General features: G+C 40.4%; 1 protein-coding gene across 2 annotated transcripts in view; it reads left to right on the plus strand.

The window, feature by feature from the left end:
• The window catches only part of spire2 (spire-type actin nucleation factor 2), a 70,357-nt gene continuing 53,159 nt past the window's right edge, over window positions 1-17,198 (plus strand). Inside the window, exons 1-3 of one of the 2 annotated variants that reach the window (XM_049483974.1) lie at window positions 1-208; window positions 7,063-7,397; window positions 16,818-16,861. In XM_049483974.1, coding sequence (XP_049339931.1) covers window positions 7,148-7,397; window positions 16,818-16,861 — 294 coding nt within the window. In that variant the 5' untranslated portion in view covers window positions 1-208; window positions 7,063-7,147. Of the gene's footprint in view, window positions 209-3,732; window positions 3,788-7,062; window positions 7,398-16,817; window positions 16,862-17,198 lie in introns of those variants that run through there. The other variant, XM_049483973.1, reaches the window with a different exon arrangement.

Consider the following 17,198-nt stretch of genomic DNA (forward strand, 5'->3'; position numbering starts at 1 on the left):
TATTTGACCAGGTTGCATCACTCTAGTTCAGTAGGTCTGTAGTTTAGTGTTTAGTGTTTTACATGTAGTTCTTATTTTCGCCAGTAGGTGGACCCTGTTGCACTAGTGTACAATCCTACACAATGTGGTTCAGAGAGGTATTAGTATGACACAGCCTTTCATTTAATCAGTCTCACCGTGTGCCTCTTACTGTGTGCGTCCATTGAAAGTGAGTAAGATTGTTTTTGCCTGTTTTCTTTGTTTAATCTAAGATCTAAAGCTATATTATTATTAAGGTTGTCAAGTACCATGATTCTTTGTCAAGTATTATGCTTATTTGAGTTATTTGGAAGATTGAACTACTAGTCAATTAGCATTAGCTAATCGAGGCCTGTAGGCCTGTACGTGACATAAAATATAGTCTGTGGCTAATATTTCTTACTAAAATGCCTTCTTATTAGTTAGGTATACTTTGTTGAGTAAAATACTGGAAGTATTAGTGTTTAGTTTCTATGTATTTATGTTGTACATTTTATATCTGTGAATTGCTACGTTAAGCATTGTGTAAGCTCTTCATTAAGTGTATTCTCTACTATTTCAAGCTTTTCTTATATTTCTTTTTATAGATAAACCACACACATACACACATGTACAGCCAGGATAATGCTCATGCATTATTAAAGTCAAGTTGTATTCTGGAGCTGGATCTGAATGTTCTTTCATCTCACCTCACCTGAACATTATAATTGATATCCTGACCCGATCCCTGAAGTGATTGCAACTCTTAATACAAACCAGATATAGTCCACGTTACAATTTTGGTCCTTTGAGCCGGATTCAAGCAACCACTACAGTCAATATGTCCAGGTCACAAGAGAGAGATGTCAGAAACAGAAACAGGCCACAGAGATCGAGACACATTCCATCCTATCTACAGGATTATGAAGTCAGCTACACCCCAAGGTGTCATGTACTGGATGATGAGCAAAGATCTTCATCTGAAGTGTTTAGATTTCTCCGCAGCATGAAAGAAGAAAATTGCCAACTATGCAGAGATGTCCAGCGTCTTACAGACATGATCCAGCAATCTCCTGGGCAGGCCTCACAACCTCGGTCGCTGCATAAGCATGGAGAGGACAATACATCAACTATACCAGCACCTACAAGTAGGCCGACGCCATCTAGTGGTCATAAAGACCCACGTCAGCTAGTAAGTGCCCCACTGGTGCACAGTGATGTTCCTCCATCTCTACAAGGTTGCTGCTGTGACTCTATTGAGGACCTCGAGTGCAGCTTGCAGAAAGCAGGATTGATCACTAAAGATGACAATTCTCCTGTGACCTCTCGAAGTTCATCTCCCTGCTCCAAGCTTCTGGATTTAGACGTTGAGGATTGTCCAGAGAAGGAACCATCACGTCACAAGGACTTTAAGCCACACAGAAGAACTTGTGATAAGTCAAGTGATAGCCAACGGCCACGTCCCAAAGCAGCATCCATTCCAGGTGCCAAGTATCATTCGGAGTATGAGGGTGAATACGACAGCTACGACAAGCCCTATCATCATGACGACAGATATCACCGCACTTACAGTATCCCTCTACCTAAGTCAAGTCATCCATACTACAGTGATGATTGTAGTCCCTCTAAGCCCTACCGATCAAGTAGCCTAAGAGCTCACCGTGAAAGCCGTTACTATGGGCCTGAGAGGGGATGCTCTCCTGATTACAGAGGTTACCCTGATGATTGTGATGCATCTCATCATGGATATGACAGAGAGAGATATAGAGACAGATACTCACCTGACCAGCAGTACTATTCTTCACGTTGTGCTTCTCACTATGACAAACACCCAGCTCTAGATGTCTATCGTGGTCCCAAGCCAACTATCCCTGATTTTAAGTCCGAGGACCCCCGTGAGTTTGTCAGATTGAAACTAGCCCTGGACAATTTACTCCCTTATGATGCTCTAGAGCACTTTAAGTTTCAAATACTCACAGACCATCTTAAGTGTGAAGAGGCACTACTTATAGCTGACTCCTACACTAACAGTCCAGGCCCATTCACAGACACTATAAGGGCACTCACTGAGATGTATGGTCAACCACAGCAGTTGGCACTGAAGAGGATTTCAAATCTGATGGACGGACCAAATATCCGTGCTGGGGATGTTAAAGCTTTCAAGTCATTTGCCCTTCAGGTTCGTGCTTTAGTGGGAATGCTGCAACAACTTGGAAGTCAAGGATGGACAGAACTGCGGTGTGGTTCACATGTCTCTCGCCTTTTAGCCAAGTTGCCACATGACCTAAGAGCAAACTTTCACAGATTTGTGAATCCACTTAGGCTTAATTCGTGTTGGTGGTAGGCTCCGTAGATGTGACAGCCTAAGTCCAGATGTTCTGCATCCCATTCTCCTTTCCTCCTCTCACACGGTTTCCAAACTCCTGATTCAGCATTATGACCACCAGCTACACCACCCTGGAGCGGAGCGTGTTTTTGCAGAGCTGCGCAGGAAGTATTGGCTATTGAGAGGCAGAGAGGCAGTCAAGAAACACCAGCGTAACTGTGTGGAATGCAGGAAATGGAGAGGCAGCCCCCAAGTTCCACGAATGGCAGACTTACCCCCCTCCAGTTTGCGACTTTTCCAACCCGCCTTCTATTCAACAGGAGTCGACTGCTTTGGCCCTATGCTCATAAAGGTGGGACGACGCACTGAAAAAAGGTGGGGTATCCTGTACAAGTGCCTTACAACTCGAGCTATCCATCTCGACCTGCTACCGAACATGGACACAGACTCGTTTCTGATGTCACTCAGACGCTTCATAGCTCGCAGAGGAAAGCCCCATTAGATCCTTTCTGATCAAGGCACTAATTTTAAAGGAGGAAGCAAAGAGCTCCATGAAGCCTTCCATGCCATGGAACCTGCAGTTACGAACCACCTTGCTTCTCAACAGATTCGCTTTCGTTTTAATCCCCCCAATGCTCCACATTTTGGTGGATCATGGGAGCGAGAAGTGAGATCTGTTAAGAACGCCCTCCGCACCACTCTAGGAGCTCAGATTGTGCCAGAGGAGGTGTTAATGACTGTCCTCATCGAAGTAGAAGGCATAATCAACTCTAGGCCAATGGGCTATGTTTCCTCTGATCCCAGACCCAGTCACGCCCAACTGCTTGTTGATGGGGCGGCCAGACTCCACACTTCCACAAGTGGTCTATCCTGAGTGTGAACTGTTAAGTCGGAAAAGGTGGCGTCATTCACAGGTGTTAGCGGATCACTTCTGGAAGCACTACATTCACCACTTTCTGCCCACCTTACAAGCTCGGCAGAAATGGCAGACAGAGAAAGATGCCATTACTGTCGGCACTGTAGTTCTTATTGTTGATCAGAAGGCACCAAGAGCCCTCTGGCAAGTAGGGACAGTGAAGAGTGTCATACCTGGAGCAGATGGACGTGTGAGGACAGCTGTGGTTCAAGTAAAGGACCGTACCTACACTCGTCCAGTTGTACGCCTCATTAGGCTCTCAGCCCTACCTCAGGACAATACAGACACCTAGTGGTCAAATTTGCACACCAAATTTGGGGGCGGCTGTACAAAAGATTGTTATTTGACCAGGTTGCATCACTCTAGTTCAGTAGGTCTGTAGTTTAGTGTTTAGTGTTTTACATGTAGTTCTTATTTTCGCCAGTAGGTGGACCCTGTTGCACTAGTGTACAATCCTACACAATGTGGTTCAGAGAGGTATTAGTATGACACAGCCTTTCATTTAATCAGTCTCACCGTGTGCCTCTTACTGTGTGCGTCCATTGAAAGTGAGTAAGATTGTTTTTGCCTGTTTTCTTTGTTTAATCTAAGATCTAAAGCTATATTATTATTAAGGTTGTCAAGTACCATGGTTCTTTGTCAAGTATTATGCTTATTTGAGTTATTTGGAAGATTGAACTACTAGTCAATTAGCATTAGCTAATCGAGGCCTGTAGGCCTGTACGTGACATAAAATATAGTCTGTGGCTAATATTTCTTACTAAAATGCCTTCTTATTAGTTAGGTATACTTTGTTGAGTAAAATACTGGAAGTATTAGTGTTTAGTTTCTATGTATTTATGTTGTACATTTTATATCTGTGAATTGCTAGGTAAAGCATTGTGTAAGCTCTTCATTAAGTGTATTCTCTACTATTTCAAGCTTTTCTTATATTTCTTTTTATAGATAAACCACACACATACACACATGTACAGCCAGGATAATGCTCATGCATTATTAAAGTCAAGTTGTATTCTGGAGCTGGATCTGAATGTTCTTTCATCTCACCTCACCTGAACATTATAATTGATATCCTGACCCGATCCCTGAAGTGATTGCAACTCTTAATACAAACCAGATATAGTCCACGTGTGCGGTTAAAATAATGTATATATTATATAGAGAAAAATAGTGTAATATATATGATATAATTTTGACAAATTAATTAAAGCCTTAAAATATTTATTTCATGCAGCATGGTGCAATAAAATAGAAATAGGGAAATAGAAAATGTGGCAATATGGAGAACTTATATATATATATGATATATCGGTAAAAAATGTTAGACAGGGAAAGCTTCCTCATTTTCTTGAGTTGATAACACATTGGACAGGTCGGTTTCAGTTTTGATTTGCAACAAGAATTTCTAGATTAGGGAAAACTGGATATGTCCTTAATTTGGGTTGATAATGTTTTCTTTAAACATTTAAACACTAATTTGTTTCAATTTATTTGAGTTGAAGCAACATTGTTTTGCTTTGGGTGTAGCGGTTATTATAATAGGGAAAGTGTGTGTGTGTGTATTTGAGAGAGAGAGAGAGAGAGAAAGAAAGAAAGAAATATAAAGGGGGAGGCATAAAAAAACTTTTGATTTTACACGTATAATGTGAACCAATACTTAAAAATAAATTTGCTGGATTCTTTTTCCTAAAGCATCAGTTCATTCAAAGGAACTGTATAATGGAGAAATGGTATTAGACACGTAAAAGTGTTTTTCATTTTATTTTATAGTTGGCACACCAATACTATTTTAACAGATTTCTGCCGTTGGCTTCAAAATGATCCCTCAGAAAAAGAGAAATAGAGATCAAAGAAAAGAAAACAGAAGGAGCTGGAAGAAGAAAAACAGCTAGACAAAGGTAGATCTGCATAACCAATACAGACTTAGGTGTATTAATGATATCAGCACTGTTGTTCTTCAATGTGCTAGACTAATGAGGACACTGTTCTAAAAATTTCAGGATCTCAAGGTCATCCCCCCCCCTCTATTTTTAACCATTAGAAAGTAAAGGTGTCAATCGAAAAAATTTAATCCAATTAATTACAACAAAATTCTGTTATTAATTGTGATTAATCGAATTTGTTTTATTTAAATATATGTATTAGTGGTGTCAATTAATATAACAGTGCATACTTGTATGTTTGAGGGGAGATAAAATCAATGTAGAGTGCTGGAATAAAGAATGCATGATTGTAAATGTCTCAGCTTGGTTGTGAGGATTTCTGAATTCAAACTTAATTAGATGAGAATAAATATCTCAGGAATCAGGAGCAGGGAGCAGAGAGAGAGAGAGAGAAATAAAGCTCTCTGACCGGGTCTGAGCTGGAAGTTCAGAGCGCACTGTTCAATCATCCAGCCAGACAACAGATCAGTATGTTGGGCGGGGCAGATTACAGCAGGAGTATGAGTCAAATTTGGTGCTTTAATTAACTTGAGTTAAAAAAATAATAACGCCTTAGTGATTCTAAATTAACAGCGTGTGTTAACGCTTTAATGTTGACAGCCTTCTTAGAAAGCAATCATTCAGCTGTTGTTATGTAAATGCATGACAGAGAGGTACATGCATGGACCTTTTGGAAGGACTGCTTTTCATTTCACACAGGCTGAAAAATAGTATGTTTTTTTTTCTCCATGGAATGGAGTGTTTGGTAGTTAGTCTAGTGTTGTGATAAATTCAAAATATGCCCATACTAGTTTTTTACAGGATAAGACTTAGTGAGTTAATTAAAATAAATAAACTGCTTGTTTACTGCAAATGCATTGTCTTGTCTGGTGATGTTACTTTCAAGTAGTTAAATTAGTATGCTACATTATACACCACTCTGTATTTAAATATGAACATTTTTTCATAGAGTTTGCAACGCCTGTAAGTTTACAACCAATAGCCAGAATGAAACTGGTATGATGTAAGCTAAATAGAAATAATGTTAATGATATGTTGTAAAAGCCTATGAAATGATGTGTAGCCTTTGAAATGATGAAGCCTTTGGTGTTGAGGTGATGGTATATGGGACAACTTTTATAGTAATATTAAAATCACAGTGATAAAAGTAGGTAAATATTAAGTCGTAAATGTTCGGATAAGAGAAAAGACTGCATATTCTATACAAAGTTAAGTAAAATTAACTTCATTTAATAAAATAAAGCATTTGGCATTACCTATCAGGCTTGGTATATGTTTTAGAATTATTTAACTGAAAGATATGAGCCGTACAGGGCTGGGATAGTAATGTTAGCTGAGCTTTCTTATACTTACGCAATCAAATGCAGTAAATATAAATAAAACACACTCATAAGTGAACTTTAGAGTCTTTAATCTCCTACTCGTATTCCAGAGTCTCTCTAGTGCTATATTAGTGCTGTTGGGTGAATATCTAATGATCTGCAACTGTCTGTATATCAGCTAGGCTTGCTGATACTGAATGCCGATTGATTGTTTTTTATGCTACTGAGTGCTGATTGGCTGACAGTATTGTTACTCAGTGCTTATTGATTGTATGGAATAGTTTTTCCTTATAATAAAGGATGACAAAATTGTCGGTTATAATGCCGGCATAGCTTCTAATTTAATAAATATTATTGTGGCTTTAATCCGTGCTAATCACATGTGTGTGTATATGTTTGTTTGTGCAAACGATTAATAGCTGCAGATCGATCACTGTGCTCACCCCTCCCATCCTTATCCTAATGTGACTGATTGACTGGCAGATGATGTCATGATGCGCTTTGCCCAGGCCACACCCCCCCACCTCTCCCTGCATTATTTCTCTCATGACGTAATAGGGGGTGGCAGCAGCATCGCGCGATCGTGTCGCGTGCGTGCTGGTGGAGTTGACATGGGAGGCGGTGCGCGCGGACCCGGACCTACATGGCGGGATCAACAGCGCGCGGCGCGGACACGCGGGAGCCGGGCAACGGGCCCTCGGAGCCCCTGAGTCTGCTGGATGTCCTGCGGAGCTACGAGCAGCCAATCAACGAGGAGCAGGCATGGGCGGTGGGCTTCCAGTGCTGCAGGGGGCTGCGGGCGCGGGACTGCGCGAGGCTCGAGCTGAAGGGCCCGGCGTCCATTCTTCTGCACCGGGACGGCGCGGTCACACTGCGGCCAGAGAACAGTACCGGTGAGACCCACACACACACACACACACACACTATAGCTACACACTATACACGCTCAACAGTAGGTAAAGGACACAGCAGCAGCAGGGTTTGTGTTTATGCTGCTGTTTATTGCTGTGCTCATTAACATGCAGCTGGTTGTTTATGCGCGTGCACTTGTTTTATGTGCACACAGATAAGTGCTAGTGCTGCCTTGTGTGTAGATCAGGCATCTGTGCGTGAGTGTGTGTGTATCAGTTGTGTTGTGATACTTTGTTTGTTGTTTATGTTTATGGCTGTGTGTCCTGCTGTCGACTGACTGTGTGGCAGGTCACATTCGGTTCTAGCTGGTGTCAGTACTGCCAGACCCGAACAATCCTGAAACTGATCAATTATTTATGTAGTGCAGCCACGCACCGAAGACCCTGCAGCTCCACCACAGCAAAACATCCTCCACTACACCATACATCCAACCTACACACCAGTCCCAGAGCAGAGCATGACTCCCTCAGCCCAGAAACTAGTGCAGAATACATGCTGCCCAGTAAACAGCACCAGCAGAGCAAGAATCTAATACAGAATACTCTAACAAGATCTGCATAGAAGCTCAGCAAGAACCCAACCAAGAACCCCCACCCCCCTAAAAAAGTTTCAGAGTAGCAAGCACCCAATACAAAAGCTAAATGCTGTGCACAACTCTTAGCTCCGCAAGAACCTAACCCACAACCCACAAAACGACTCCAGGTCAAAATCTAGTGAAAAACCAACACAGAATTCCCTTAACTTTTTTGACTTGCTTGTAGAGACTGGATTTGTAACTTAAGAGTTGTTTTTACTGCATCAATACAGGACTTGAGTCTGTGCTGTGTTAAATCAAGACTCAACTGCCTGTAGTAACTTTAGTCTCGGCTTGAGGCTTGTCTGGAGGAACATCCGGCTAAAACACACACATGCTCACTGAGCATATACATATGCATCTAAAAAAAATTGAATATCATTGAAATGTTACTTTATATCAGTAATTCAGTTATAATTTGAAACTCATATTATGTATTACACACAGAGGGATCTATTTTAAGTGTTTAATTCTTTTATGGTTGATTAACGAAAACCCAAAAGTTAGTATCTCAGAAAATTATATAAGATCAATTGGTATTTTTGGCAGTGTGCACAGTGTACCAATTTGGGCTGGAAAATGAAATCCATATCCCCATAAAAGTTGTCAGCAGAGGGAAGCATGAAGTGCTGTAAGATTTTGTGGGAAAAAACTGCACTGACTTTAAACTTGATATAACACAGTGGATCAACACCAGCAGATGACATGTCTCTCCAAACCATCACTGATTGGTGGAAACTTCACACTAGACCTCAAGCAGTTTGGACTGTGTGTCTCTCCACTCTTCCTCCAGACTCTGCTCCCTTGTTTTACAAATGAAATGTGAAATTTACTGATGGTTTGCATCATTCTTCCATCTGCTGACAACTTTTATAGAGATGCAGATTTCCTTTTCCACCAGGAATTGGCACAGTGCTCACACTGCCAAAAGTACCAATTGGCCTTATATAATTAAATTTTTATACTGTCTTGTTTTCATTGGCTGTAAGCCATAATCATCAACAATAAAAGAAATAAACACTCAAAATATATCACTCTCTGTGTAATATACATATATAATGAGATTTACATTTTGAACTGAATTATTGAAATAAATTAACCATTTAATGATATTCAAATTTCTGAGATAGGAGGTGTGTGTGTGTGCGCGCACGTGCATTACAGGGTGGTGCTGGTAATAACTTGTAAACTCTATGTGTTTGATTATAAGGGAGGTTTGGGGACACTTTTCTTATCACTCACGGCTGAAACAGATAAGTGCAGATAGATGTTGTTTATGATGTTTAAAAGCATAATATACACTCAGGAAAACAAAAAGGTGTGTGTGTGTGTGTGTGTGTGTGTGTGTGTGTGTGTGTGTGTTTTATGGCTATAGAAGGGAGATTTCTGCTGCTGGTGCAGGGCTGCTGATAGATTTACGTTTGATGTAAAGATAAATCCTCCTCTACTGCTCTCTTTGATAATCACACACACACACAATGCAGTGGAACTTGAAACTCTTATCAGTGTACATTGTGTGTAAAGGGTATAAGCTTATGCTATGACCCAGTAGGCCTCACACTCTAATCACTCATCCTCCCCACCCTAGACTTGCCTGCACTGAATTTAGACCTGACTCAACTCATATCTGGACTTGAGACTTCCCTGTACTTGTAGTAAAACTACAATCCCAAATCAGAACAAGTTGTACAGTATGGAAAATGTAAATTAAAAAACAGCACTTACCTATATTGATTTATTAATATACATCCATACCTGCATTACAGTTATGCTACAAGCTTCAAAAAGATTAGAATGGGGAACCTGATAGTTATATGGTGTAAAAAACAACCAACTAAAGAATAATGTGATTCCAAATAGGTGATGTGAACAGGTCATTGTAATCATGATTTGGTACAAAGCAGTCTATAAAAGGCTTAGCAGTATCTATAAAAGGCTTAGACTTTGAGGAGAAAATATTAAGATCTTAGGAAAATAATTACAATGTTTAAAACAAAGTTTTCTTTAAAGAAAAATGGTCATGTTTGGTGAAATTAACTTCCTGTTTGTGGCACATTAGTATATGGTAGGGGGAAAACTTTTCAAGATGGGTGGTGACCATGGTGGCAACTTTAGTTTTTTCAATGGGAAGTGGGTCATGTGACACATAAAACTTATTTACAAGAAAAACAACGGTGTGCTTGGTTTTAACATAATGTGTTCAAAGTGCTGCCGATTGTGTTGGATTGTCAATGCAACCCTCCTCTCCCACTTTTCACACACTAATAGCAACACCGCAGAAGAAATACTAGCACAGGCTTCAAGTATGCGTAGTTTTAGGTGTGGCACATATCTTCATAGCATAGACAATTGACTTCAGATGACCCCAAAGTTCCCAAAGATCGGGAGACCTTGGGGGTCATATAACTGGCCCACGAAGACCAATCCTCTTTCCAGGAAACTGTTCATCTAGGAATGCTCGGACTTGACACCTATAATGTGGTGGTGCAACATCTTGCTGGAAAAACTCAAACAACGTGTGAGCTTCAGTGCACATAGAAGGAAACACATCATCATGTAGCAATTTCACATATCCAGTGGCTTTGAGGTTTCCATTAATGACGAATGGACCCACTATCTTTGTACCCCATATACCACACCATACCATCCATTTTTGTGTTCCAACAGTCTTGGAGAGGTCTATCCAATGTGGATTAGTGTCAGACCAATAGCGGTTGTTTTGTTTGTTAACTTCACCATTCACATAAAAGTTTGCCTCATCAATGAACAAAATGTTCTGTGGAAACTGAGGGTTCTGTTCCAATTATTGTTTTGCCCATTCTGCATATTCAGTGCGCTGATCTGGGTCATGGGCGTTAAGATGCTGCAGCAGCTGAAGTTTGTAAGGGTGCCATTTGTGAGTAGCTAATATCCGCTGAAGGGATGTTTGATTGATACCACTCTCAGGTGACATGCAGCGAGTGCTACGCTGTGGGCTCTTGCTGAATGAAGCTAGGACAGCCACTGATGTTTCTTTATTAGTGACATTTTATTTTATTTTTATTTCTCATTAATGTAAACCCAGCACCCCATCTTGACAGAAAAAAAACAGAAATGTAGAAATAATTACAAATTTATTAAAGAAAAACTAAAATGTCACATGGTCATAAGTGTTCCGAATTGTTTCTCAGTAGAAGCACCTTTTTGACAGTCTTCTTGGGAATGATGCTACAAGTTTTTAGGGATCCTCTACCATTCTTTCTTGCAGATCCTCTTTAGTTCTGTCAGGTTGAATTGTGAACATTGGTGGACAGCAATTTTCAGGTCTCTCCAGAGATGCTTGATTGGGTTTAGGTCAGAGCTCTGGGCCAGTCAAGAATGGTCACAGAGTTCTTCCGAAGCCACTCCTTTGTTATTTTAGCTGTGTGCTTAAAGTCATTGTCTTGTTGGAAGGTAAACCTTCATCCCAGTCTGAGGTCCAGAGAAGAGGTTTTCTTCTAGGATATCTCTGTTCTTGTACGCACTACGCATTAGCTTACGCATTAGGTTAATAAATGAACATTAGAACATGTGTCTAACTGTATAAATACATAAATGCATTACATTTTTAACACTCCAACTCAAAATAGAGAAAGGCAAAATAAATCCCCATAAGTGCAGTACTGTCTCTTAGTGCTGTCGCACCAGACATACCTTACTACAAGCTGCGGGCCAGGAAGACAAGTCTGTCCACTGCCTTGGGTTTTAAAGCTGCCCTCTTGGGCGGGGAGCTGGAACTTCCAATAGTTGCTGTCTGCAACTACGCCAATAAGCTAACAGGCTAAAACTAGCAGTCCGGCTAAACACACTCACACTGACACATAGCAAGCCTCCCTCGGTCCCTCTGGCTCCTTAGATTTTTTGGGGTTGCCTAAATCAATTTATTACCACATTATGTGTAAAATGAATTACTAGTGTAAATACATAAATTATACTTTATTTATACAAAAAAAATATGAAATACAAAAACATAGACCCATCTCAAGTAAATAAACAGGTCCAATCTCTAAATGTGTATATTATTTGTAAATTTGCCACTATATACAGTGAAATTAACAGCACCGAACAACATCAACAAAATAAAAAATAACTGTGCAAATCAAAAAGAAACCATGCAGGTGATGTTTTTTGCAAACTTTATCAAAGATTGGCATTTGAAAAAAAGGAGCTCATCTTTGAGGGGTTGATTCTGTTTCTGGTATGACCTGCCCTGTGTTGGAAGAGGGCACAGATGTTGCTACAATACAGTTTGTGATATCACGTGTAAGACATGGGTAGACTGAGCACTCCCCTTCAATGCTGAATGCTCCTTTTGTCAATCAGAAAGTGAATCAGTACCACATCTTTAATGGTACATTGTTTCTAAATTCTGGCAAGACTTTTCTTCTTCCTTTTTGAAGAAAACTATCATCTCTGTGAATAAGAACCTTGGTGATAAAATGTTTTTTCATACACTGATCTTGATATAGAGTATATTATTAATATTATTATTTTATTGAGTAAAAACTTTGTTCACCATTGTAAATACTTGACTTATACCAAAATTGTAAGAATTTATGAAGAGTGTTCACTGGCCTCTTGTTAATATTTCTTTATTTTTATCATTTTTTTCTTCCATAATGTATATTTTTATGCTGTCTTCTATTGTGGTTTATATGTATTATCTTGAAACTTTTATTTTAAGTTTAAACGTATAAAAAAGTTTGACAGCATGGTAACATATAATTACACTTTATAACTGAACGAAATTCACACTATAACTGTAACTAACAAACCATGTTTATCCAGCGCTAAAAAAAAAAGTGCACTCCCTTTCCCATGCAGACACACCAATCACGTGCGGCCAAAAAAAGAAAGAATAAGAATCGGCTCACTCTCAGGAGCTGGTTCCGGGCGTTAATTTCAAAGAGCCGGAATCACTTGTGACTGACCCATCAATAGTTTTTAATAAAGTTGCAAAAATCTCTACACTTCTGTTTTTTCTGTCAAGATGGGGTGCTGAGTGTACATTAGTGTACATTAATGAGAAATAAATGAGAAATAAATAATGGGGTGCTGATGGTACATTTATGAGAAATATCAAGAGAGCAGCGACAACTCATCCAAGAGGTCACAAAAGACCCCACAACAACATCCAAAGAACTGCAGGCCTCACTTGCCTCAGTTAAGGTCAGTGTTCATGGCACCACAACGAGTCCACCTCTAGATGGCTCAAGAAAAGTAAAGAATTTCGAGTGGAATCTTATTGATGCTGTGGCATGACCTTACAAAGGTGGTTCATACTTGAAAACCCTCTGATGTGGCAGAATTTCAACAGTAGTGCAAAGAAAAGTGGACCAAAACTCCTCTACAGTGCTATCAAGCAATCAAGCTACTGCAAACGCTTGATTGCAGTTGTAACTGATAAGGGTGGCCCAACCAGTCTGGGTCCAGAGAAAATAATAATACTTTAATGGTCCCCCAGTTCCCCCCTCAGATGTGTATTGAGTGTCAGAAATGCTCTTTGTCCTTCTGTGCAGGCCAGCTTTATTCAAAGTGGCCTTGCCTGAGAAGGTGAGAGTGACCAAAAGAGAGAGTGAGTGAAAGCATAAAAAGGGAATGAGCGAGAAAATGGGAAGGAGGGCGCCATACACCAGCTCAGGTTGTGCTGATGATGTGTATTCAGCTCTCTTGGGATGTGTTGGTGTGTAATGTGATCTTTTTGTAAGCTGAGCATTAGCAGCCTCTAATGTAGACTGGAGCGGCTGCATCATCGCTACATCAGAGCAGGCTGATCCGCAGTGCAGCAGTCCACACAAACATCCACCCTTAAACTGGGCAAAACTGCTTTCTGAAATCAATTGATCAGTTGATTCTAATCGTCTGTAGAACTTACCCCCTGCTCCAATGCTGACTATAGCCTGCATAACTGCTCCACAGTGGAGGAACAGCTTCTGTAAATCTGAGAACCACAGACGGTTCAATTCCTATCCGACCCCTACATCTGTCATCCCACAGCCTACACCATACACATGGCACCAGACATTATAAACCCTGCAGCCTGCAACCTGCACCTGTACTGTAAAAATATTAGACCATTTTCTTCCTACTCTTAACCTACAATGTAGAACTGTACACCTTATACACTGTGTTCCAAATTATTATGCCAATTCACAATTCTTGAATCCATTGAGCTTGTTGCAGTTTCTACAGCCTACACTCTACAACATTTACCCTACAGCATACACTCTACAACATTTACCCTACAGCCCACACTCTACAACATTTACCCTACAGCATACACTCTACAACATTTACCCTACAGCCCACACTCTACATTTACCCTACAGCCTACACTCTACAACATTTACCCTACAGCCTGCACTCTACAACATTTACCCTACAGCCTACACTCTACAACATTTACCCTACAGCCTACACTCTACAACATTTACCCTACAGCCTACACTCTACAACATTTACCCTACAGCCTACACTCTACAACATTTACCCTACAGCCTACACTCTACAACATTTACCCTACAGCCTACACTCTACAACATTTACCCTACAGCATACACTCTACAACATTTACCCTACAGCCCACACTCTACATTTACCCTACAGCCTACACTCTACAACATTTACCCTACAGCCTGCACTCTACAACATTTACCCTACAGCCTACACTCTACAACATTTACCCTACAGCCTACACTCTACAACATTTACCCTACAGCCTACACTCTACAACATTTACCCTACAGCCTACACTCTACAACATTTACCCTACAGCCTACACTCTACAACATTTACCCTACAGCCTACACTCTACATTTACCCTACAGCCCACACTCTACAACATTTACCCTACAGCCTAAACTCTACAACATTTACCCTACAGCATACACTCTACAACATTTACCCTACAGCATACACTCTACAACATTTACCCTACAGCCTACACTCTACAACATTTACCCTACAGCCTACACTCTACAACATTTACCCTACAGCCTACACTCTACAACATTTACCCTACAGCCTACACTCTACAACATTTACCCTACAGCCTGCACTCTACAACATTTACCCTACAGCCTGCACTCTACAACATTTGCCCTACAGCCTGCACTCTACAACATTTACCCTACAGCCTGCACTCTACAACATTTACCCTACAGCCTGCACTCTACAACATTTACCCTACAGCCTGCACTCTACAACATTTACCCTACAGCCCACACTCTACAACATTTACCCTACAGCATACACTCTACTCTAATTCTTGAATCCATTGAGCTTGTTGCAGTTTCTACAGCCCACACTCTACAACATTTACCCTACAGCCTGCACTCTACAACATTTACCCTACAGCCTGCACTCTACAACATTTACCCTACAGCATACACTCTACAACATTTACCCTACAGCCTAAACTCTACAACATTTACCCTACAGCATACACTCTACAACATTTACCCTACAGCCCACACTCTACAACATTTACCCTACAGCCTACACTCTACAACATTCAAAATGCTAAAAAGTTAAACAGATTATTTAGGGCAGATATAAACCGTCCTTTCAAAATTTCTTGTTTGTATGTTTTACAGATACCTACCTATAGTAAGTTATTTGTTGTTAATTAAGCTGTTTAGTAAAGACAGCTGCTCATCTAAAGGTGGCAATTGCAAGTTATTGTCTTCTTTGCATCTTCTCTGAAGATCGGCAACATGGGAGCCTAAAAACACAAGTCTCAAATGACCTGAAAACAAAGATTGTTCAACATCATGGTTTAGGGGAAGGATATACACCTGTAAAACACAGTAAAATTTGGTGGTGGTTCATCAGGCTGTGGGGCTGTGTGGTCAGTGCAGGTACTGAGAATCTTGGTAAGGTTGAGGGTCATATGGATTTCTGTCAATATCAGCAGATTCTTGAGAGCAATGTTTAAGAATCAGTGGGAAAGTTGAAGTTGCACTGAGACTGGATACTTCAACAAGACAACGACCCTAAACACTAAACACTGCTCAAAATCTACTAAAGCATTCATGCAGAGAAACAAGTACAACATTCTGGAATGATTATCTCAGTCCCCAGACCTGAATATTATTATAAATCTGTGATGTGATTTAAAGCGGGATGTTCATTTTCAGAAACCATCAAACCTGACTGAACTGAAGATGCTTTTTTTTGGAAAAATAATCCAAAATACCTTCAACCAGAAGCCAGACTCTCAATGAAAGCTATAGGAAGCGTTCAGAGAATGTTATTTCTGCAAAAGGAGGATCTTCTTAAAATTGATTGACATTGATATTATGTTTAAAGAATTATTTCATGCATTCTGTAAATCCTATAAACTTCATTTTACTTTTCAAATATCATTATGTTTGTCTGCTATATGATATATTTAACTGAAATTGCAGTTTCAAACAACCAATTATTTATAAAGAAAAATCATGAAAATTATCAGTGGTGCCAATTTTTTTTTATAATGGTGTACATACAGTATTTGCTGATATGTAGAAATGTGAGAATATTTTTGTTTTAAAGACTTGCAAGATTTACTCTCATGCCCCCTCTGGTTAAAGCTTAGCCCCCAATTTTTACATTTGTAGTGATGTCCCCACTATAACCTTAAGCCTTTACACTGCAAGCCTAAATAATAATATAATTTAGAGTGATAAAAGACTGGCAAACTGATTTTAAACAGTGTGATCTGATTTTAAAGCAGAATAATGTTTATATTCAGATGAGCAGTGTGTGTTAAACCTGAATCTGATGGGCTGTTTATTTAAAGTATCTCTGTTCTCGTCCTCTGATTTAGCTGATGGAGATGCTGTACATGCCTCACCTGTCCTGGAGAGCCAGGTAAGTCTGAGCCCCCCCTCACCACACACACACACACACACTGTACACACCCAACACCACTGACCCACACACTGTACACACCCAACACCACTGACCCACACACTGTACACACCCAACACCACTGACCCACACATTATACACACCCAAAACCACTGACCCACACACTGTACACACCCAACACCACTGACCCACACACTGTACACACCCAACACCCCTGACCCACACACACACACACACACACACTGTACACACCTAACACCAATGACCCACACACTGTACACACCCAACACCACTGACCCACACACTGTACACACCCAACACCCCTGACCCACACACA

Source organism: Astyanax mexicanus, chromosome 10, assembly GCF_023375975.1.
Source record: "Astyanax mexicanus isolate ESR-SI-001 chromosome 10, AstMex3_surface, whole genome shotgun sequence".
NCBI classification, from domain to species: domain Eukaryota; kingdom Metazoa; phylum Chordata; class Actinopteri; order Characiformes; family Acestrorhamphidae; genus Astyanax; species Astyanax mexicanus.